Source organism: Sparus aurata, chromosome 24 (assembly GCF_900880675.1).
Source record: "Sparus aurata chromosome 24, fSpaAur1.1, whole genome shotgun sequence".
In the NCBI taxonomy this organism is placed as follows: domain Eukaryota; kingdom Metazoa; phylum Chordata; class Actinopteri; order Spariformes; family Sparidae; genus Sparus; species Sparus aurata.
The window spans coordinates 8,289,872-8,314,069 of record NC_044210.1 but is presented as its reverse complement, the minus strand read 5'-3'; the positions used below and the strand labels follow the sequence as shown (position 1 = coordinate 8,314,069).

Below are 24,198 nucleotides of genomic sequence, written 5' to 3'. Positions count from 1 at the left end.
GCTTTGGAGGAGGTTTAATACAGCATATTCAGACACTATGTTTGTTTATCCAGCCGTACCTGCCCAACTTCCTACTCACAGTACACCCAGTTCTTGCCTCTCATCACACGACCAAAGTACAGATTTGCGAGAGATTTCTCGTCCTGTCAAGCTGTTTCTAGCACATCAGGTCCCTAGATCATCCCTGCAAAAACATATTCCTACTCCTCGGTTCTTTCAGTTGCAGTGCTGGAAACAACTGTCCCAGAGTCCTTCCCAACAGATGAATAAAAGGACTATCAGAGCTCTAAGTCCTGCCTGGTGTTTCTCAGGGGTCTTGGGTGGACGTCGCGATGATGACAGAGGATGACAGAGGTACTGATAGACGACCTCGGGCAAACAAGAAGCCAAGTCACTAATAAAAAGCACTCGAGGGGGTCGTAAACCAAAAGTCAAGCAAAGGTTATCGCAACAAAAAGAAAACAGTTGATTTTTTTTACAAGCAGAATCCCCCTCTCTGTGCCTCGCTATCACTCATTTGGATCTCATCCACTCTGGAGTCTGGATCCTGATGTTGAAGCTTTAAAAAAGAACGACAAATGGAATGCTAGAAACTATGGCATGGGATAACTAGACGGATAAAGGGGTAGCCCCGGGGCTCGACATCATTAGCTGCCAGTGCAAAGTATCTGGATCTGTGTAATTGGTCAAAGACTTATATCTCGGATATTCAGGATGCGTTGATGAATGATGTCAGAGCTCTGCTCGAATCAAAGCTCTTCATTTACAGACAATAAGCCTCAGAAGGCTTCATTTGATTTTTTTTTTTGGGAGGGGGGGTGGTAAGAGCCATCATTAGGGTATGACCCGGGGCAATGTGGAGCCACTCTGAAGCACTGTGGTGAGTGACTTACTGCTTTCATCAACGGGCAATGAAAGAAAATGAATATTTAATTATTGTATATATTTTTTATGTCTTGTCAAGAATGAGATAGAGGCTGGTTGCAATTGTTATTACTCCACTGGGGAAATGGGGTCGCAACGGCAGCAGCAACCACAACAACAAAGAAGAAATATGTTAGTTATATGAAATATTATTCCAACAAGCAATATAAATTGCGGTTGAACAGGACCAGGAGCCTATGGCGCGCTCGCGGCACTGCACCTGCAGTGCTTTGAGCCGAATGCTACCATCAGCATGCTCACAGTGAAAATGAACTGCTGGTCTGTGAAAGGTTCGATTTTACCGTGATCATCATGTCGCTAATGTTGTACAAAAAGGCCCTTTCTCAGTTAAGTACAGTACAGCTATAGGCAACTTGGTATGGACTGGTGAATGTTAGCTTATGGTAGCAAACTTGACATCGTGCCCAAGCTAGCCTCTGTTATTGCCATTGTAAGTCAATTTAGCTTTTTTCGTTTAATTTTACTTTTGGCTGTTCAGCAAAAGTTAAACTGATCACATATAAAATAAAAATGTGTGTATTCTGCCTCTAATGTTAGCTAACATTAGCCACATTGCAGTTTACTAGCCTATCCAACATTTGCTGACATCAAAAAGCCTGTTTCTTCTGTACTCATGCTACTATAACATCTTGTTTTAGCATTAGCGTCATTGTGTAATTGTCACTTGCTATTGTCTTACTTTTAAACAAAATTTAGCCAATCCTGATAAAGTTCAGTAGGTGTTCTGCTTAAGAATGCAAAGAGAGGCTAATATTAGCTAACTAGCAAATTTTAGATGCCTAACCGCACTGTGGCAAACAAATTGCCCATGTCTTCTTTACTGATGCTATTATAACATTAGCATTTATTATTGTCATGCAGTTTTCACTTGCTTTTCTGTTCAGCAAGGGTTACATTGTCCCTTTAAGACACAAATTAGCCTATTCTGTTCAAGTTTATGAGGTGTTTCTCTGTTACATAAGCCAGAGAGCAGCTGCATTCATGCTGGGAACATTAACCTAGTTGAGAGAATCCACTTTTTCCCCCCCTCCTCCTTTTTTTTTACGGAAATTTCAATGCTTGCTCGCACAATGCGGTGCCGAGAGGTTGCCACGTCACGGCATTCGGATCATCAACCGTGAGACGAAAAACATTTCAACTTTTAGCACAACACTGCCATACGGTACTCCAAACAGGGCCCTCCAACAGTCGCATAGCAACAGCAGCTTCCACAGCCGGGGCTTCCTACATACAGTACATGTGTTTAGTGCTGCTTGTTAAAAAATGAAGCATCCCATGGAGGGCCAAGCTAATCTAATGCGAATATGACGCAGTCTATCAATACTTAAGTCCCTTTTTTGTTGGTTGTGTTCATGTTGACCAGAGTGGACGAACCTTAGGTGGATTGTCAGCCCTCGTGGCTGACCCAAATAGCTGCCTTCGAGGCGTCGAAATAAAACTCACGCGGCGGCGAAGACTCAGCCCGTGTTGCTTGTTGAGAGACTCACTGAATGAATTCTTTCTGATGTCTTCGTTCTTTCTTCTCTCCCCTCCCTGCCTGCCAACTGACATACTTTCTTTTAATTCATCAGCAGCATGGCGAGCGATGGAGGGGAGCGTGGGAGAGAGTAGGAGGGAGAAGGGAAGGATGGAGAGAGAAAGAAAGTGTGTTTTCAGCATCAAAAGACTGTCTCGGAGACTAGGGGGAATACACTGACTCTTCGATGTGCTTTTTGATGATGCCTTTTCTGTTTTATGAACTCAATGATACACAACAGCGGCAGCGGTGTATTAGCCTACTTCTCCCCCCCCCCCCCCCCCCGCGCGCGACTGTTCTTGCCCTCCGTCTCGTTCCCTCCCGTCATTCATTACGCGCACCTTCTCTCTCGTCATGACCCGTCTCTTTTGTAAGACATACTTTCCTGGCGTCAGCCGGCAGGCGAGGACGTACCGTACCAGACAACATTTTGATGGCTCACACTTGCGAACGAACCCCTCCGAGTCCTTACAGGGTAAACTTTTTCTTGAAGAGGCACAACACATCCCTCGAATCATTAAACATTTAAAAGGGGGCTATTCCCCAAGTGTTCAATACTACAGAGAAAAACATGTCCTATTATGTATGACCCAGAAACAACTCACTCACATCTCAAGTCACATCTGCTCTCTGCAGTAATTATTAAGAAAGAAACAGGCTCTTTGGAGGTAGATTAAAGGGAATGCTGACCACTGGAGAGGACAGTCTCGCGCCGACCGGCTTCAAATTTGTGGCAATAACACGCAAACCCGATTAATGTTATCGAACTGAACACGACTGCTTCCCTGCATCTGCAGTTGTACAGCTGTCATCGTGTCTCCGGAGAACACAGGGTGTTTGATTTACTTGAAGACATCGCCCGGTGTAAATTGGATGCGTCTCATAAAGTAACACGGGCACGACAACACTTCTTTCAGAAGCGATTTTCATAAATGTAATAAACTGGCAAATTGCTATTGACAGGGGACCGGACACTTATCCGCTAATCTCATATATCTGAAAGACACTTGTTAATACAAACATGGGCCCATTTCTTAGCTGCATTTACTAGTTACCTCCAAAGTACACTTTAAAGCTGCTGCACTCAATATGTGTATGTTGACTGTAGATTAAATATATATGTTTAATGTGAAAGGGTTCCAACAGAGAAAAGCCCCACAGAGTTCTAAACAAAAACGTCCCAGTTTGCGTCAGCTTTACGGAGAGTTTTAGCATCTTTTAGCTCATTGTTTTGGCTTTGAAATTCGCAGCTTTAATGTCTTGGTTCACTCCCACCACTCACCTGCATTATTTTAAACTTTTGTTCATTTCACATACTTTCAAACACCTGCTACTTGTTGCATTGTGTGTTTTTTCTCTGTCTCTGGCGTCATTTTGATCTGCAGCTTTCAGGCTTCCAGCACTTATACTTAATAAAGATTCTTCTTCTTCTTGATGGCTTTCAGACAAAGACAAACGACTAGCCTGTGAACACAGAGCATTTCGTTTTTGTGTCTTTTAGCTGATTGTTTCTCATTGGCGTCGTTTCTAGCTGCAGCTGCCAGTTGTGTCATTTGTTCACTTCAGCTCTAGGGAGTGATTCAGCATCAGCTGTTTCTCATGAGAAAGCTTTCAAATCCAGCTGTACACTGGCACTGGCATCATTTTCAGCTGCAGGTTTTCACCACCTGCCCAGCACTAGCCATCAGGCAAAGTTCATCGTTAGCTGGTGAACATAGTAGAGCATTTAGCAGTAAAAGCCCCAGATATTTTTCCTCGGGGGTTGTTGTACACCAAATGTCTAATGTCTGTTTCATCGTTGCTCGTGGCTATGAACTAGATAAAGTGTTGGAACGTGCCAAAAAGTCTGCCGTCTGTTTTTTAATTTACTCAGACTGGACTTTGTGTCTAGCAGCCTACTGTTTGCTGCTAAACCTTTAAGGTGTAAACATTTAAAATGTGAGGAAATAACAGTTTCAAGTTTTGTGTTGCAGAGATGCCAACTGACACTAGCATGCTAACCAGCTAGCCTAGGCCTTTCCTGGTACAAGCTCCTGGGCTGGCAGTAAAAACAACAACTATTCCCTGGTGCTCCGAGCTCCCAGTCCAGACCGCTAGCTAACGGCTAAGTGAGCGAACTAGCTAGTGGCAGCAACAGTTAGCAGTCACTCTAGCTGTATGCTTCCGCCTATACATTTACATTTAGGGCATTTATCACATGCTTTTTGTCCACACACCAAGGACAACTAGTGGCCAGGTGAGGAATAACAGGTTTAATTATTACACCCTGATTAAAAAAAAAAAGTGTCTTATGTAACTGTAAGAGTCAAAGCTGCAGGTTGTTATATTCTCAAACTGTGTATGAGACCTTGGTGCAGCAGTGCTGTCTGCTGCATGATGATACTTGATGAAAACCCCTTCACTTTGAGTATGAAAACACTCGATCTCAGACAGCTTCATTTATTCCAAATATTCAAGTCTATCTGAAGTTCTCTGGCATTAAACTTAATTAGTGTATGGGACCACAGTTTCCTGAGTTTCATCTGCTTGCACTCAGTCATTATGTGAACTTCTCGCAGTGCCAAAATCACCACCTTCAAAAAAAAGTCACCCAATCTTATGTTCAGATGTGGCGGAATAATTTACACTCCTCCTCTCGATTCATCAGTATCTGGTGGCGGATCACCCTCCGAAATAATGTTTCCGCGTTTCATGAATTATTTTGAACGGATGACAGTATCGGATGAAACTACTTAGCCACGTAGCCAGTTATTGGAGCGCACGTTCCCATTTCCTTTTGTTCAGATATTATCAGCCTGTCGTCCAATTTGTTCTCCCTCCCCGGCGACAGGAGCACTTCGGTTCCCCGGGCTCATTAATGATCGGAACAAAGTGAGCGGTGGCTGCCAGGGAGAGGTTTGTGTGTACACACAAAAGTATCTTTCTTTTAAATGTTGCCATATATCTCGAAAAAAGCGAAAAGGTCTGTTTTATTCTGTTGGTTTTATTGTAATCTTCTCTGTAGAAGACAAAGGATTCTAATTAAATGGGTCTACCTGCTCTTTAAAGGTGCAACAGTTTTTATATACTCCAAACAAATAGGGGGCAGTGTATCAGCAGAGCAACCGCTAACTGCTGCTAACTGCAGCTGCTCTTAGCTAGTGAGCTCAGCTAACTCTGCTGGACTCACTTGTTAGGGAGCCAGCTGGTTAGCATGCTGCTTAAGTAGATCCTTCCACAGTAAAATACATAGATGTCTATATATATAATCAACCCTGTTATTACTTCAGGTTCTGTTGATAATGTTAGCCAATTTTGGCATGTTATCAGTAAAAAATCTCACATTGCACCTTTAATTTAAAAACACAATAAAGCTGAGGAACAGAATACAAGCAGAGAAAATTGTCATTTTTTATAAAGGTTCTCGTTTTTCTGACAAATTCGATGCATATTTCTGACTCATAAAAAGACACACATTTCACCATCACAAAAAAAAAAAAATGCATGATCATATTTGGACTCCATGAGTGTGTGTCATTATCTGAAGGAGCAGTGACAACATTGTGAGAGAACAAATACAGCGCCTCATAATATAACCTTGTGTTTCCTGCCCTCTGCTGGATGCTGCAAGCACGTACAGTACCCATGCATGCACCTCACGCTGCATCCCCCCCCACCACCACCACCACCCTCACCCTCCAAACACAGATTCACACGCCCACACACTCATCTGCAAACACAGAGAGGCGTGTACGTGTGATTAATGCTCTCCGTTTTCACATTTCTTGCTAATTAGCAGCTGCTTGTAGCTCATACTGACGCTTATTTAAAAGACGTTTTATACAGCCTGTGTCGATAGAGCCATAGACGCCATAATTATGTGTTTAATTACTCCATGTTTGGAGTTTGCGGTACACAGGGGCCAATTTCGTGGACAGAGTTTCTGCTTGTTTACACTTTACAATTACTGCTCTATTCTCATGTACAGCCAGTGTGAGCGAGGTAGGCTGAACAGTAGCTGGATTCGCATCTTTGCAGATTAGTTGGTATTCTTTAAAAATTGCATCGAATGATGAAATGCGTATTCTGATGAAACAAGTGCATGCACTCATCTATAATGCATTCAAAGGCCTCATCGCATTGAGTGGTTATCACAGTCTTGTTAGAAAGATCTGGAATTATGTTTTTATTGACTCGAAACAAAAAAGGAATCTTCTGCGCAGTATGTGATGGTCTTCATCAGAGAGAAGTATGCCAGCCCAGGGTTAGAACGACATGGACCAGTACTTCAGATGAATCCACATCGGATGTGCTACTGTGTTTCATGTGCAGTTTCTTTCAGTCGTGATTCAAATCAAGTATCTAGTAGATACAACTTTTGTTATTCACTGATCTAAACACTTAAAGTCTGGACTTTTCCCATAAATCTCTGTTACATTTACCATAAGCAAAATTCAAAATGTATGGAAAATTAAGGTTCCAATGATAGAAAAGTAATGAAAGACTTTTTACTTGGGTTTAAAAGGGGCTCTGTGTCACAATTTGTAGTAATTTACATGTATTAATAACTTTATTATTGGCCATATGTGAGCAAATTGAAATGTGACGTGAAAAATAGGCCTTCCCTGTTTCTCTCAGTTGTCTATACAAGCCTGTGGACAGTTTGTTAAAGTTGTTTTATGCGGCTGGACTATGGATTTCTTGGATGAATTTTCGTAGCAATCAGATCCATAGTCATAGTCACAACATTAAACATGTGGTTCACATCTAACATTAGGAGTTTGGTTAGTTTTTGACAAAAAAACTACTCAGTTTGGTTTGGGAAAAGATCACGTTTTTTGTTAAAGTACATACGTGTAGTTGCGTTACGTATATTACCTGCGTTACTTACAAAGTCCTGTGTTTGTTTGACCCATTCATCAACCCCAACATCCATCAATCCCAACACCCATCAACCCCAACATCCACTAACCCCAACATCCATCAACCCCAAAATCAATCAATTCCAACACCCATCAACCCTAACATCCATCAATCCCAACATCCATCAACCCCCAAATTCCCCCTTTTACTTCCTCACCTGGCATTCTGTGTGCATGTTATTTTTTTCCCATTTGTGGAAAGGTTGGAATTATATCATAAAAATTTTCAGCACCGAGGAAATATACAGCCCTTACCTTTTTCTTATTCTTTTTTTAACCCCTTCCCATACCCTTAATAATCTAATTCAGTCCCTAACATAAAAAATTACTGTTTGTGCTGTAAAGACTGATTTATGATCCCCTTTGTAAGCATGTATATGTAGCAATCTTGGAAATATATTAAATTCTTTCACATTTCCCCTCCTCTAATGCAATCTTCCCCTCCCGAAATATAAATTCCATCAAAACACACCGCAGCAAGGCAATTTAATTGCTGCTTGTAGCCTTGCAAATACTAACAGATGTCGTCTCCTGTAATACACGACTCCATCAGGCTCGAACAAAACGCTCACCTCCAGTCAAATAGCTGTGCTTTCACGAGCATGAGAATGAGTCTGCCTCGCTGAAAAGCCGCAGCATCTGACAGAGACACCCACCGTTCCTTTACATAACACCTTTTTATAGCACCTATTTACCTTGAAATGATGTTGCCAAGTAACAACATCCTGATTGTGTGGTGTGCGGGGGTGTGTGGGCGTGAGTGGGTGTTTGTACGCGTGTTCGCAGGTGTGTGTGTGTGTGTGTGTGTGTGTGTGTGTGTGTCAGTGATGGATGTTCTAAAGTGCCATTATAGGCTCGAAAAGTGGGTTTCTAACTGCAGCTGGGCTTTACTCTCACGCAGGTCTGCTGCTTCAAAAAAGGCACAGGCAGGAAGTCATATATCACCACTACACATTAATCCTTAATGCTGCTAATGCCCGCCGACTTGCAAAGGGCAAAACACTTCATGACGCAGGATATAGCACCTGCTTTTTGTTATCGCACCTCACGTCTTTTTCCCGTTTGTTTCCCACCCAACATCTTCCATCCTCTCCGTCCTTCTCTGTCTCAGTGCGAGCTGCTTAACTGATACATGTACTACAGTAATCCCCTTCTTAGCGAACCGGATTAATATTTAATTCAAGAAGAGCCTTTTATCAATACCTCGCTGTGCATTCATCGTTCGCTCTGTTTAGGGTGGCTTTACCGCAGCTTTTGGCAAATTGGAAGAGCGGCAAGTGTATTAGTGCGATAGATCAGGAGGATAGGGGTGGAGGAACATTGTCGGATCACACAGTGGAGTTCTTTCACAAAAGTATCCACAGTACTTACTTGCAAAGTCCTGCATTTGTTTGACCTATCCATCAACCCCGACATACATCAACCCCAACATACATCAACCCCAGAATTAAATTATAGTCAAAAAACTTTATTGGCCCCTGGGGGCAATTAAAATCCATCAGTCCCAACATCAATCAACCCCAAAATCCATCAACCCTCATAGTGGAGCTGCAAAAATGATATGATTGGTCCATTAGTTGATCAAAGGAAAAGAAGTTGCCAGTGAGGAAGACGTTGATAGGACTCAATCTGTTCTTTGAGCTTTTACTTTGGTAGGAGCTACCCAGAGGAAAATTTTACTGCTCAAAGCTTGCTCCTTTATGGCTATGGAGCCGTAAAGGAGCTCAATGAGAGTTCTCATTTCAGTCTCGTTGTAGTCTTTTTTGGTCTCAAACATTTCTCATTTGTTTCTCCTAAAATTCCTTAGGAGCAATAGGTGAGACTTGGGCTGAATGATGAATTGTGAAAATAATCAACAGATTAATCGATAATGAAAATGATCAATAGTTGAAGTCCTACATCACAACAGCATTTACCTTCAAAATGTCCTATATCATCATTCCTATTATTCTAAAGACAAAATGCAGGTGTTTACAGCTTTATTTTGGCTTCTGTAAACCATTTTCTTTTTCACTCAAGCCATAATGTCTCCTGAACCTCTTTGTGCTTTATCCTTGAAACTCCGGTACTTGCATTCATAAAGGTACCAGGAGCCTATTATACCCTGATCCACTGCAGCGCTGATCCAGGATTAGCCCAGAGGCAAAAAACACATGACAGAGTAAACTTGAGCATGAGCTAAAGACACAAACCTGCCTCACTCTGCATATATATCCATAATAAACAAATGCACGGTGTATTATGCATGCCGTCTGCAGTCTGGGGACGGGGAGGAAAGTAAATATTGGATGCATATGCAGTTTATCAAATCAGTGCTGAATGATGAAACAAAGTCCTCCGCGCACGCCGCAGCCCAGCGACTTACTTTGAACTTGATGGTTCTGGGTCAGCCTGTTGCTTCAGGCAGCGACTGCTTTATCAAAGAAGGTTTAATGAAATCACCAAAACAAACACACACAGGACGGCTCAACTCAGTTGATTGTGAAACGGCTGCGTGTTCTTTCTCCCTGACGACGAGCTGTTAATGTTGGCAACATGTTGCGGAGTGCAAGAGCAAAAAAACATGAAATCCATCTGAGGTTATTTTCTGCAGGAATGGGCTGTTTTTTAAGAGCTCAGGGGGGTTCAGGACCTGATCTTTTCTAAGGTGTTAAGCATGCAGAAGGACAGATCTCTTGGTAACTGGGAAAGGGATCGCCAAAGGGGCTTCACTGTATTATTTCTGGTGAGAGATCGTGGAGGTGAAATAGCAGAAGAAACACCTCCTGGTGAAGTGGCAAAGTTCAGAAAGTTTTCAGTAGAAATCTGAGTGAGAAGTGGTGAAGACGTAAGGCTCAGATGTCTTCAACATATGCGATTGTGGGCATTGTAATGAGGAGATGATATGAGGTAGCAGGTGATTACAGTGGGAAAGAAATGGCACAATGGTACATCAAAAATCGTACTCAACATTCCTTGGTGCGCGCCATTTTTAACACATCTTGAGTAAATTATGTCCCCAGCAGCCCCGGTGTCAATGGCACATTTGCACTTGCAAGTGTTCTTTTTTTTGTGCCATAAAATTAAAAAAAAATAAGTAAAATTTGACAGAGTGACTTGACTGAAAAGATTAGAGGAAGCTAATTACGTCAAAGGTATCAAATAATGTGGACTTATAATGTAAAGTTGTGAAACCTTTCAACTCAAACAACTTCAATTCAGTCCACTTCACTTGGCCATTCTGAGGTAATCTGAGTGGAAAAAGTCATTTAAAAAAATGTATTGTTTTACATGTGAACTATGTGTAACCATTTTGTTTGAATAAACATATATGGGGGAATACTAAGTTAGTTGCAGCACTAAAAAAATTTAAAATTAAATAATCATCAATAGGACTTCCTGTTTAAGTGGATGTAGACCCTGTGAATTGGTCCGAAAGCTCCAGAAAAGACTAGTTATTGGACCTTGAGTCGGGATTATTCTGTTTACATGTTCTTACCTACATCTTCTTAACATCAGAGACAGTGATATTACTCCAGGAAGGTTAAAAAACAAACGTTTATTCTGGTTCAAACATTCTTCAGTTATGGATTTTTGTCTGTATCATCATTCTAGTTTTGAATAAGCAAACTGCTATCAATTAACCCAGGTGCAACCGGAAAATAAGGAGTATTTCTGCCAAAGTAACAAGCAACAAGTTGCCATTGTGGGAAAACAGGAAATGGCAAAACAACAGCAGAATCTACCTAAACCTTAAAAACACACACTACCATCGTGCCTTCATCAGGATATACCAGACCAAGTAAGGCTGAGGCAACAAAACCTATGAGGTCCTTTTCACTGCTTGTAAATCCTGCTTTTATTATTTATTTTTTCTAAAAGAACACTGTGTAAAGAATGTAAAAGGGTCCACTGAGTGCAGAGATGTGTCCAAGGCCGGAGTTTTTTAAACTGTGCTACAGTGTGAGTTATGTCTGTGAAGCGGAGCTGATAGGCCTCCCGCCAAACTCTTCTCCTTGGCCTATTTTCTGCCGCTACCTTCAATAATTAACACTTAAAGGAAAATAAGAACCGCACAGCACTTTGAAATACAACTCGCTTCAGGCAATGAAGGGATTATTTTGTGACACACCACCCAAAAACTGAGTCATGTAGGAATATTAACCTGGTTTTAAACATCATGGAGATGATTTGGCAGTGGATATGTGTCATATTTGGGCTTTGGCTCCACCTAGCGGCTCACTGATTCAGCGTTTCTGCATGCGTTTGCGTCATCGTGCTTCCTCAATCCGTGGAAATCCGTGATCGACACCCTCGGTGTCAAGTCGCTGGAGTTGGACTTGAATGCGGATGTGACGACATTCATCCTTCAAAATAAAACGGCTATGTTAATTTTAAAACGTTTTTTCGATGGGTGATTTCAAGATAATGAGAAGCAAAAGGCTGTCAACATAAATCAGTTATAGTAAAAAGTAGTTCCACAAAAAAGAATACGTCATTATATTACACTCAAACAGAAATACACCAAATTCTTGTAGGGTAAATAGGTAAAGTACATGTAGTCTATTAACCATGGTAACAGAGGATGCCAGATAACCAACAGGGCTATTCAAAATAACAACAAAAACATATACCCCGATTGCTCTCTTTCTGACCAATACAACTAAATTACAGTAACCCACAAACAATATTCCTCACATCGCTGTAGACAAAGTTACCAGCTAATCATTCAGGTAATCATCATCACCATGCTGCCTTTCTGAAGCATGAGTAACGTTGTTTCTCTAAACCAATTCAACCACTTCAGAGGTACTGAACACAAACTAACTAAACTAACTGCCCGGTCACTTGAAAGACACTTTTGCTAACCAGTAGCCATAAACACAAAGCTAAACACCGGAGTTAGCATACAAGCTAACAAGCTAGATTTAGCAACAAGCTACGTAGCTCCACTGCAACATCATATGGCGATATGTGCTATTATGAGTATTACTGTGACCGCCGCCACCATAGCCTTGTGGTTAAAACATAGAATGAAACATATATCAAGCAGGGGTCCTTACCTGTCAGGCAGAAAAGTCGCTAACTCGCTCTTGAGTCCTTACAAATCCCGCAGCTCCTCCACATATGAAATGATGCTCCGATATTTATCCTCATTTTCTCTCTGGCTCGGTCAAATTCTCTGTCTTCACACTGCTTTTCTTCATAAGTCTTCTTATTTCTTCTCTTTGACGGGAAATGGGTTCAGCTCTGTTGCTTTTCCACCATACAGTTTGAACTTGAGCTTAGAGGTATCTGACCAGGTGAGAGCAGACACTGCACCTGCTCGGGGGAGGGGGCTGCCACAGCATGCGGGAGAATGATTGACACTTCTCAGACACTCCACTTGGCTCTGATTGGTTGTGTTGATCCGGGACGGTGGATCCTTGCAAATCAAATTACAGCCACTGGGTGGAGCCACAGACAGCTGACCTGTATCTGATTCTACGGTCAGATCATGATGACTATTTTAGCAAATATGACCAAAAAATACTCGCAGACTACAGCTTTAACACACTGCATAATTAGTACTTAAGATCCTTCCCGATAACACTTAAATAGGGTACTTTTACTTGAGTAAAAATATTCAAATATTCTGATTGCTGATATTCAAATGTGATTTTTATTTAGCCAAATAATATTTTAATTTCCAAAGCTGGCAATGACTTTATTTTCTGGGTTAGTGAGAGTCATGTGAAGGAAATTACACTAATAAACGAGCAACTATTAACTTAATAACTTATGTGGAGTACATTCAAATTTCCTTCTTAGTGAGAAATTAGTAAAAACAAGATATCAACAACTGTTTTTTTAAATATATGAAGTGTTTTATCTCCTTAAAGAGAAATCAGTTTAAAAAAAAACAAACAAAAAAAAAAACTTAAATCTTAACTATTTGTTTTTACAAGGTAAGGCTTATTTTTATTTCCTTTGTCAGACATCAGTTAAATAAATACATAAATACAAATAACTTGCATTTCCAAGATATGACTTGGTTTACCTTCTGCTTATCAAGAAATTAGCAAAAATCATTTTAAAGACAGAGCTCTTGTAGGTAAAAAGTTATTACTACTTAATTGCTGATGACAGTGGCATTATTCCTGTTAAAAATATGAAGCGTCTCATTTCAATAGATTTTATTTTGAAGTATCAGATCGGAAGTGTCGTGTGGGCAGAGCAGCTTCACTCCGCTGCTGAGCGTTTTACCGACAGGGCTGTTTTTCTGAGCGAGTGCTCTGAACGCTGCAGCCATTTGTCTCACCGCTCTCTACACAGATACCCAGCGGTGCTTGGGAACAAGTGTTTGTCTGCCTGTGACACAAACAAAAGCAGCGACGACAAAGTCAGATCCCCCTCTGGTTCTCCTCGGCTGGCTCGCCTGCCAGCTGAACAAGCGTCGGGATGGACCCAGCAAGCCGATACCAAGTGGTGAGTCCGGGGAGAGAAGTGATCAGAACAGCCGACTCCTAACGCGTTACCTCGGCCTGCCTGTGACAGGAAGCGAGGCCTTGCTGACATTAAGACACTGCTTAAGTGTTATTACACGACTATAAATTGTTTCTTCACGTGGACGTCACGATAAAACGTCGTAATTTGCTTCTGAGTTGCCACTTCTGTTGCGTTTTGGCTCAATTTATTTTCTCCAATTGTTTTGTTATGGCTGCTCTCTCTTGTCAAGCACTTCCGCATCGGCTAGGCTAACGTTAGCTAGCCTGTCAAAATGAATATGTCGGCCTTGGAAGTGAATATCCTAATACAATGTGTTACATGCTTGATACACATTAACTCATGGTTAGTTACTTGTCATTAAACTCATGTTAGGTTACACGGTGGTAGATAAATAAAAAAGTTTAAAGTGTCGGCTAGTTTAGCTTCAAGCTAGTGTTAGCAGGGGGACTTAAGGTGGCTAATATTTGAATATGGTTATGTTTGATTAATAATAACTGAATAATATTAACATTTCCAAAAAAACTGGTAAAGACTTTGGTTTCTGGGCTAGTTAGAGTCATGTGAAGGACATTACACTGATAAAAGTTATTATTTACTTAATAACTTATGTTGAGTAAGTTTACATTTCCTTCTTAGTAAGAAATTAGAAATAACAAGATTGAAAACACCTAATTTTTGCAAGGTATGACTTTTTTCATTTCCTCAATTAGAAATGCCCTAAAAAAACTACTTAACAAATTTAATAACTATTCTTTTTACAAGGAAAGACATTATTAAAACAGAGAAATAATCGAAAATAAGTGGTATTTACAAGGTAATACTTATTTTCTTCTTATCAAAAAGTTCCTGCCCAAAGCAATGTAGAATGCCAGATAGATAAAAAAAAAAAAAAAAAAATGGCACCCTCACAATGTTTTGGATATGTAGGGTTAACCGCCATTGAACTTGGGAGGTCATTGCCATCCAACAATGGCGGCTGAGAAGTTTTTTTGGAAAAAAGCCGACCGACTGTTATGGCCAATTTGAGATAAACGTCCGCTTTGTGCTCCGATTCCTGCGGTCCTGGCTTTGTGAGTGATAATCCCGCCGGGTTCAGTGAGAGCCAAAGCAAATCAGGGTTGCGCTCCAACTTTTCAACCCTGACCAAAGTGCAGATTTCAACAATAATACCGTTCCTCAACAGGGGTTTGTTTGGTATTGCTCATATACTGCGTTCTTCAGCCCATTCAAGCAGCGCCATCTCCATTTCATCATGCCCAAACTCAGATTTCTGCAAGCGTTGGCACTGCTTGCTCTGAGCAGGCCTGCATACGTCTCGGGTATATCTGGACACCCGAGGAGGCTTGTGGCTATGTTGTCAAGATCTTACGTAATCGCCTGTGCAGTGTGTGCGGGGGTGCGTTATGCTTTTGTCCTTGAGTCCGAGCCAGTCGTCGGACGCTCATTCACTCGCTGCCTTCTGCACGTCGACCTGGCGCTTTTGGGCCTTAACAAGGTGGCTTAAGCGCTCCTGTTATTACTCACATGTGTGACTTCTTGGTTATCGGCCCGCTGACGTCAGGTTGTTATTACAAAGGGTGTTTCCCCACAACAAGAATACTGCCATTACGTAGTAGGAAATGTGAACTAAAAGACCCGATTTTTGATCGTCTCAAACACATCATTATGGAAATTAAAGGCTTTCAACCCACGTGTAGTCCGAGCTTAGAACTGAAACTAAAATTGCCCGCGGCAGTGAAGCGCTTTTTTCACATGCCGTCCTCGATGGAAGTATTTGACCAAAAGGTTGAAAAGCAGGAGGCTTATGATGTTTGGTGTCTCATCATCACACGCCAGCAGAACAACGGCGTACTGTTTCATTCTAACCGGGGCCTCGTGTTGTGCCCTCATTTGCGGAAATCTGCTCTCATCAACCCGTCAGTTAAATCCTCCCTCGCTTGCTGCGCTCAGAAATGTGTGTTTTTTTTGTTTTTTTTTTACGACTTGGAGGAAGTTGAACATGCTCAGCCACATTGAGTGCATAGCAGCACGGATCCACAAGAAAAACAGTATTCTGTTATAGCAGTTTTTTTCGGCTCTCTTGTCATGACGGATAGAGGCGCAAGGTTACACAATCGGTTGTTGTTGTCCGTCTGGGTGAAAGTGAACTTTCTCAAGGTCGCTTCTGTGGAAGCTACAGAGAAGGTGAGGAGGATTTCGAGCCAGATTTCCCACCAGCCCCCGCGTAACCACCGTGTTCCATCGCCCCTCTGTAATTTCAGTAGGCGTTTGGCTCTTTGCTCTGACAAAAATTAATGTACCTAAGCCCGAACCCGACTTGCTCAGCTGTAGCGGGGGACACACACACACACGCTCATTAACTGATTACATATCTGTATCACTTTTCCAGAGACCTTCCTGTTGTCGACACGCAGATGCAGCCCTCCCCTCTCCTCTCTGCGCTCGCGGTGTCACACATTCTGCTGAGGGCAAACGGCGAAGCTCTGACCGTGCCCAGCAGGCGTGCGTATGCCAACCGGTCATTTTATTTCAAGCACGCTCCTTCGAATGGTACAAAGACGCGTTGTAATCCTGCGCCGACTACTTCACAACAAAGGCCGCGCGTTCGCAGCAGATTCATACAGCTGTCATACGGTGTGAAGAAAGTGAGCAAGAAAGCAGTGAGGCTCTGAACAACTGAGCCCGTCTACACCTTCATGTTTGGGTGGGCAATTGGAATCCACTGTGGGAATGGCAGGCCCCGCAGCCACCAATAAAAACGACTTTACAGAGAGTTTTTTGGCGGCGAGTAATCTGTCCGACAAAGAGCAACTACACTGCAAGTTCTGTATGAAAAAAAAAAAAAGAAAAAAAAGCTTGCTGAGGAAATTGACCATGACGATGAATAAAGATTCTGGGAAGAATGAACCATGCGCTGTGAAAGATTATCCCGTTACATACTCTGCCTGTTGCTTCGAGTTGTTATGTCATCCCACTCATTCAACTCGAAAAAAAGAAATAAATAAAGGAGTTGAATAAAAAATAAGCGGTTCTGCCTGAGCCACGTTTCGTGCCAACGACTAAAAACAGATGCAGAGCTCATTTTGTTACGTAATAACTCGCTGATGTCGGTGCTGCTCTCAGGAAACGGTGCTCAACACCAGCTTCACTTTGTTGTTATCAGGGCTGCAACTAACGTCATCACCGATTATTCTGCTAGTTATTCTTTGGATTCAGTTAGATGTTTTGTCTAAAAAAAAACATTCACAGAACCCAAAGCGATGTCCTAAAACCGATCTGTTGTCCAACAGCAGCCCAAAACCCAAAGACTTTCCATTTGCTATCATAGATGACAAAGAAAAGCGGCAAAGCTTTGCACTTAAGAAGCTGGAACCGGCAAATTCTTGACATTTTTGCTTGGAGTGACTAAAACGATTTAATCGAATACTCAGAAATTAGTTTTCTTAACTTTCCTTACTTATCCTTGCAGCCCTGGGTTTTATTTTTATCAAAGTGGGAGCTACCATCACACAGTCTTACGTGCCAACTCACAAGTAGTGGCTTCCATATTTTATGGCCGTCTTCACAAGGCTCTGCTTTTCTCAGCCGAGCAGAAAGTACAAGATTGATGCCAGCTTTAGAAATTTGGAACAGTGCGAGCATCCCCTGGAGCGGCCTCACTTTTTGGCTGACTGATCAGCTGATCTGCTTGTGTCTCATCCTCTCCACCAGTTGCACAACGAGGATGACTCCTCGGAGGCTTCCACCAGCGAGCAGCAGCCGTGCACTTCTGCCACGGCCCAGGCCGGTGCGTCCAGCATCCAGGGCCAGAGCCAGGCCGGCCAGGCGTCTGCCGCCATGGCAACAGCAGCAGCAGCTGCGGAGGCATCGGGGTCGAGGAGTCCGGGGGATGCCGAGGCACCTCCACCTCCTTATGCCTCCATTGAACTGGGAGCAACAGCTGCAGCACCCGGTATGTGCACTAGGAATCTTTCATCTCTCTAACAGTTCTTTTTTTTTTTCTTAGCAGCACATTTATTTTTCCACAGTGTGGGTTCATGCTTCCTAAAATAGCGAAAGCAGCAGATCTGTGGCGTTTTTTGGCAGTTTTCTGTCTGACTCTTGAGTCAGCGCTGATTTCCATGACAGCATTACCACATTACTGGCAGCTGCCTCAGCTACATACTGTATGCGGTCCCCCTTTTTTCTCCTTTTATAACCAAATCCTCTCCTTCTCCCACAGAGGCTAGTTTCCAAGGTGACTTCCCCGTGCCTCCGCCCTACAGCGTCGCCACATCGCTGCCCACATATGACGAGGCGGAGAAGGCCAAAGCGGCCGCCATGGCTGTCTCCACTGTGGATGTCATGCCACGGGTGAGGACAAACACTCACGCACATACTATTCTTGTGCGCTGTCCCTATACATGCACGTCCAGTGGGTGGAGGTTTACTTGAAAGCGTGCTGCATCGCAACTACTTCACCCTCTTTGACATGAAAGAACAAAGTAATTGGTGGTAATCAGTCACGAGTCAGACATCGACTCAACTCATTGTGTTGTAGGCGTGTCTGTCGCTGTGTATTCTTAGCCCAGCTCACTGTATATGTCATGCTAAAGTTGTTTGTGTGCGTGTCTACGCTAGGATGACGAATTCCCCCCCAGAGACGATTTCAGCGACGCCGATCAGCTTCGAGTCGGGAACGATGGGATCTTCATGTTGGCCTTTTTCAGTACGTCACGTTAACATTTGTAACGCTTCTGTTGAGATCAGCTTGACGTTTGATTATAATAGCAAGCTGGTTTCTGATGAATGTAGTGTATTTCATAGATACCTGACAGGATTGTCTTTTATTTTGAAGATTTCCCCAGCCCTTTTCAAAATAAATATAGTCAAATGTACGGCAGGACTAAATAAGATCATAGCGTTTCGTTTGGTTGTTGCTAAAGTCTTGTCCAATGTTCCCCCCCCCACCAGTGGCCTTCCTGTTCAACTGGATCGGGTTCTGCCTGTCCTTCTGTCTGACCAATACCATCGCAGGGCGCTACGGAGCCATCTGTGGCTTCGGCCTCTCCCTGATCAAATGGATTCTTATCGTCAGAGTACGTACACATGTTACTGTTTTTCAAACAGGGCTTCGACAAAGTTGAGAGAGTTTGCTTGATTTGAACATTTTCTGTTTTCAAGGTTAGGAATGTGCCTGAATTGGGAATATACTAATTGGAAACTGCTCAGTTGTAACTTAGTCTGGTGTTTTTCCGCCCCACCCCAAAAAGAAACTAACTAATGAATCACTAATGAGTCAGAAAAGTATTTGCGTGTGGGCGTGTTGAGGATGACTTGAGGAGCCTCGCAGCCTGAGGAAAGAACCTGCTCTACTGTCTGATTATTCGGCAGCGGATACTTCTGGATCTTTCGGCAGACGGCAGCAGTTTAGGCGCCTTGGAAGCGCTTTAAAATACCTCTTAGTCTTAAAGGGCTTTACGGACCATGTTTCAATGTCTGTGCCGAACTTTTTTCCAGCAGCCTGGTTGAATTTTTACCGTCACAGCTTTTGAATTAAATTGCTGAACGTCTTTCCCTCTGTGTCCAGTTCTCCGACTACTTCACCGGCTACTTCAACGGTCAGTACTGGCTCTGGTGGATCTTCCTGTTGCTCGGTGAGTGTTGGGCAGTAACCGCAGCATTACATTACGGTCTCAAATGGAGATCTCCGCTGTGGATTGACCCGTTTTTTTCCCCCTTCCACAGGTCTCCTGCTGTTCTTCAGGGGCTTCGTCAACTACCTAAAAGTGCGCAACATGTCAGAGAATATGGCCACCTCTCACAGAACACGCCTCTTCTTCCTCTACTAAATAGGTAACGTCTCCTCTGAAAGCCCACGAAGCCAGAGAAATCTATATTCCTGCCCGCTCTAATGACTTCCTTTGATTTCCCACAGGTTTCCACACCACCACCATTCCTTTCCAATGTGACGTTCCTTCCCCCCCCCCCCCCCCCCCGAATGACCTGACCGAGAAGTCTTGCAGTGAAGAGAGGAGCCGGGGGAAGGAACGAAGGAAAGAAAGTAGGGAGAAAGCGATACCAGTCTCATTAAAAGCATAACACGACTCACTCCGAAGCCTCCACTTCTAAACCGAGCCGGAGAAAAAAAAAAAAAAAAAAACACAAGTCTTTGATGATCAGATCTCTTCCCTGGCTTTGTTTTTGTTTTCATTTTCCTTTGATTCAAAGCTTTTTTTCGCTGCTCTAGGGTCGTGTGAAGAAGAAAAACAAAAAACAAAAAAAAACGGTATGTCACGTCTCTAGAGAGAAGGAGTGCGCTTACGATACGCGACCTTCGTTACCTGAGGCAAACACTTGGTATGAACAGGAGTGGTACAAAATGAAATATGAAACAAAAGCACAATGAAACTATTTTAATGACACAGTGTCTTAAATCAAAGGCAACTAAGCTGCGATATCGCTTTCTCCGCGTGGACGAACAGTGACGGCAGTGTTATCAGCTCATGATTCATTTAGAAAATCGTCCGTCTCTAAGGAAGCGTTCTGAAATTTTCAAAAATAGAAAACGTGTAGGATGTGGAAAACCTTCTCCAAAGAATTTGATATTCAGATTTTCCCTCCGACTTTGCCGCAAAAGTGCACGTCAAACTATACATCGTCAGCGCTAGTTCTGCCATTCCACTATTCAAGTTCAGGGTGTTTCGAGCAAGTCTTACTTTAACCGCGATGTAGCATTTTTTTTTTTTTTTTTACGCCCAAGTTAGCGCTCGGCTCGGCCAAACTCCAACTCTGCTGGCATCTCGGCCTTTCCCATCCTAATAAAGCTTCATTTAAACGCAGAGGCAGGATAGAAGATGTTCTCGTCTTAAGGCGCTTAACCGTGCATGTGTGAGGAAACCCAAAAATGTGCATTTATCAGTTTACATATCAAAAAACCCTGATGACATTCTCTTTGCCGTGACCTGAAATATGCAACAAGACAGGAAACAGCTGATCAGTTAAATGAATCCGCGACAACTGGAATGATCCGAAACACGACACAACTGCATCTCCGAGCAATTACGCAAAAGGCTTCAAATAACCAAACAAAAGCAGAACACAGGCAGTCGGTAAAATGCGTTTTCATTCACAAAAAAAAAAAAATGTTGCAAACGCAATCTGCAATGGACTAATACTTCTGAGCAATCACACCGAAATTGCGATTTTCCTCCTTTCTTTGCCTTTTTAATGATTAAAGTCATGCTCACCTTGACCTATGCAGTACAAATGCTCGTGGATCATGACACTCTGAGCGGAGGAGGGCTACATGTGCCGCTGCACCGGCTGGCACTTTCCCTATTTGAATCAAAGAAAAATGAAAAGAGCGTTTCACCAACCAAAACCAAAACGTCATCCTTTCCTCAACCGCCGTCTTTTTTGAGGTTTAGCTTTATCACAACACAATCTCCTCGTTCGCCTGTCAAGCATGACAAACAGCCCTTTTTCCCCTCCGTCCCCCCCCGTTACTCTGCACTGATTGCCGGAAACGCCCTGATGAAAAAGCATCTTCAAGCTTGGATAAATCAGCGTTTTTAGGCCACAGGTGCTCCAGCCCGATCGGAACAGGAAGGCAGGGCAGTGGCCGAGGTCAGCCCTGCTTCGGTGCTGTGGGAGTGGATAATTTAGCATTTTAGGCTCAAGTTAGACTCTTTGGAATTAAAGTATGCAACTTAGTTCTTTGTAACGACATACAGTAATTATGGATGTAAAGTAGTCGAATAGTTTAGTCATCAGAGACCGGGGTCGGTCCGGAGTGAGGTGCTGGTCAATGCGGAGAGGGATCACAGAGAAGATTAAGTTATGTGTGCGTGAGTGTGTGCATGTGTCGTGCTGTACACACCTGCCGACAAAATAATTTGAATAATCAGTAAATCAGAGAGCGCAATGCAATAAAAATCAAATAAAAATGTGACCGGTTGTGCATGTTGTGCATGAGTTAGCGTAAAAGCCAACGCGCGGATCTCTCTCCAGGATTTCTTCTGATTTAGATGAGACTCAAAATCCTCTCTCTGTTTTTTCACGGAGCGAGGAAGAAGCGTTCTGTGACGTATCCTCCTATCGGGTACGCGGCCCACCGTGTGGAGAAAAAAAAAGAAGCCCTTTTTAATCATGTGACTATCTGAGATATATATACGTTTCTCGCGGGTGTAACGGCGATGAAAGTCAGGGGACACTGTCCAGCGCGAACGGGAGTGTGAGACGTGCTTTTTGATTCTTTAAGTCATCCAGAAAATGAGATGTATATACCAGCTTATGCCAATTCATAATATTTGCACTTTGAAGAACTTCTGTACAGTATGATTTGTGAAATCTGCTTAACTTGGTGTGGCAGGTAGAGAAAATGGAAAAAAAGAAAAAAAAAGTTAGCCATCCAAGTTTTTAACTGGAATTCTTAATCATCCCAAATGGATAATTTGCCTTTTGCACTTTTTATTTTTTTTTTTCAAAAATGATAATGTTGTTATTGTGTGTCTTCGCTTTTAGCCTAAACTGTGACAGCATAACTATTGCCCGATTTCCTTTTTAAAATTTTTTTTTTTTTTATGCTCTTTCTTTTACACTCTGGTCATATCCCACTTAAGCCTCTTTCAGCAATATCAAGGTCTTTCAACCAATTTAAAGCTCTGCTGCATGATTTATCCACCTGAACGGGTGGGGTAATATTAAAAATTCATCTAGTACAGATACATTTCTTTGTTTGTAAATAAATGAAGAAAAAAACGAGATGGCAGCCGTATATTTTTCTTTTTTGTTGTTGTCCGAGATAATCCATGTAACATCCTCTGAAAACAGTTGTTATGCATTTTATCCTAACTGGAATTAAATTGACAGATGAGGTCTTGCAAAAATGCCAATAAAGTTCAAAAGCCTGCCAATATGTTGGATTTCTGTTTCTTTTTTTTTTTTGTACTTAAAGGGGCTCTATGCAACAATTTGTAGCAATTTGCATGTATTAATCGCTTTCTCATTGGCCATATGTAAGCACATTGTAGCTTGACGTGAAAAATGAGTACATGAGGCAAATGTTTGATTGCTAGCGCTCCGCTAACATAGAGCAACAGTAGCTAACATGAGCCTACACATGGAGCGTGCTAACGTAAACAAACGGCGGGCTTCCAGCACAACACGAAAGTTCAACAGAGCCCCTTTAAAGCTCGAGTTACGCCTCTGTTTTAACATGATACAGAGCCTGTTTACACCATGCAACTCCACTTGTTATAACGGCGGTTGGACCAACAGTAGTAGCCAACACACTTGGACAAACAAACCGTTTTTTTACGCAGATGAAATAATGTTATGTATTGCTTTTAATGCCGAATTCACAAGAACACCCACATAATTAAAAAATGGTTGTCGGTGATTAAACAAATCTTCAAAAAGTGTTTCCTGTCTCGACAACTCACAAAATTGAGCATTTTTTTAAAGGGAACCTGGGGACTTTTTCCATAGGTGGCAAAGAAGTAGTCTATATTGGTAACTGTTTACTGTATTTGTAAAATTTGACATGTTTACTGTCAGTAATTCACTTGGAACTGTGTTCAAACAGCTGCAAGATGGCGGCAGGTAAGACGCACTTCAGACACGGAGTTTGCTGCAACAAAAACACGACAAGCTGATGTTTTCATAGAGGGAAAAAAAGAAAGCAGTCGACAACTCGCTAAATCCAGCAATTTGTAAAGGGAGTCTGGGTTTATTGCGTTCACTGGTTTAATGGTGAAATCAGTTGAAAAGGAGAGTCTGTTCGCAAAACATCTGCTGCTCATCTTTCCGGGCGAGAAAGCCAGAACACCAATTTGCATTACAGCGAAGTGAAATGGGAGGTTTTTTTTTGTGTGTTTTGGACAACTTTCTAATAAATAAGTCTGGTGGAATACAAAAGCAGTGCGATGGATCTTCTTGCACTCATTATAGGCGTTCTCATTTAAGTGTGAGGCATGAACACTTGCTGACCGTGATCCAGTCCATCATCAGGCTCATTCCCTGCCGTTTGCCCCTCTGCTCTCACTGTGAAACCGTCCTTCAACCGGCGTCGCCCATCATTCCCTGTTGTATTATCTCCCCCCCCCCGGCCTTCACTTCACAGTTCAATAAAGAATAAATGGCCTGCAATATAATGTTCAAACGACCACTACTTGAGGTAACGAATGTGGTGCTCACGAGCTTCATCTTTACGGCACGAGGGCGCGCGCTTATTAGACGCGCGACCCTGAGGACAAGGAAACGTTCAAGTTTGAAGGATTAGTTAATATGAGCGAGCCCCTTTTACGTTACACACAGTCATTTCATCCATTGTTGATGCTGAAGTATTAAGCAGGGCAGCTGTAGTTGTTTTAGTTTGAAGATTTA

The 24,198-nt window shown here is 42.5% G+C and overlaps 1 protein-coding gene across 1 annotated transcript; it reads left to right on the top strand.

Annotated features, from left to right (window-relative positions):
* The first annotated feature begins 13,551 nt into the window (after positions 1 to 13,551).
* On the top strand, positions 13,552 to 22,729 carry ndfip2 (Nedd4 family interacting protein 2). The gene is made up of 8 exons (XM_030409882.1): positions 13,552 to 13,809; positions 17,542 to 17,782; positions 18,053 to 18,183; positions 18,451 to 18,538; positions 18,784 to 18,908; positions 19,400 to 19,466; positions 19,558 to 19,665; positions 19,748 to 22,729. Exons 1-7 carry the CDS (start codon positions 13,783 to 13,785, stop codon positions 19,659 to 19,661), a joined length of 783 nt encoding a protein of 260 aa, XP_030265742.1. The 5' UTR covers positions 13,552 to 13,782; the 3' UTR covers positions 19,662 to 19,665; positions 19,748 to 22,729.
* Positions 22,730 to 24,198: the final 1,469 nt, after the last annotated feature.

Excerpts from the sequence above, each read along its gene's own strand:
- ndfip2 (XM_030409882.1), top strand. The coding sequence starts at position 13,783 with ATGGACCCAGCAAGCCGATACCAAGTG. Across the intron at positions 13,810-17,541 it reads CAGCAAGCCGATACCAAGTG|TTGCACAACGAGGATGACTC; the intron begins GTGAGTCCGGGG and ends CCTCTCCACCAG. Across the intron at positions 18,909-19,399 it reads AATGGATTCTTATCGTCAGA|TTCTCCGACTACTTCACCGG; the intron begins GTACGTACACAT and ends CTCTGTGTCCAG.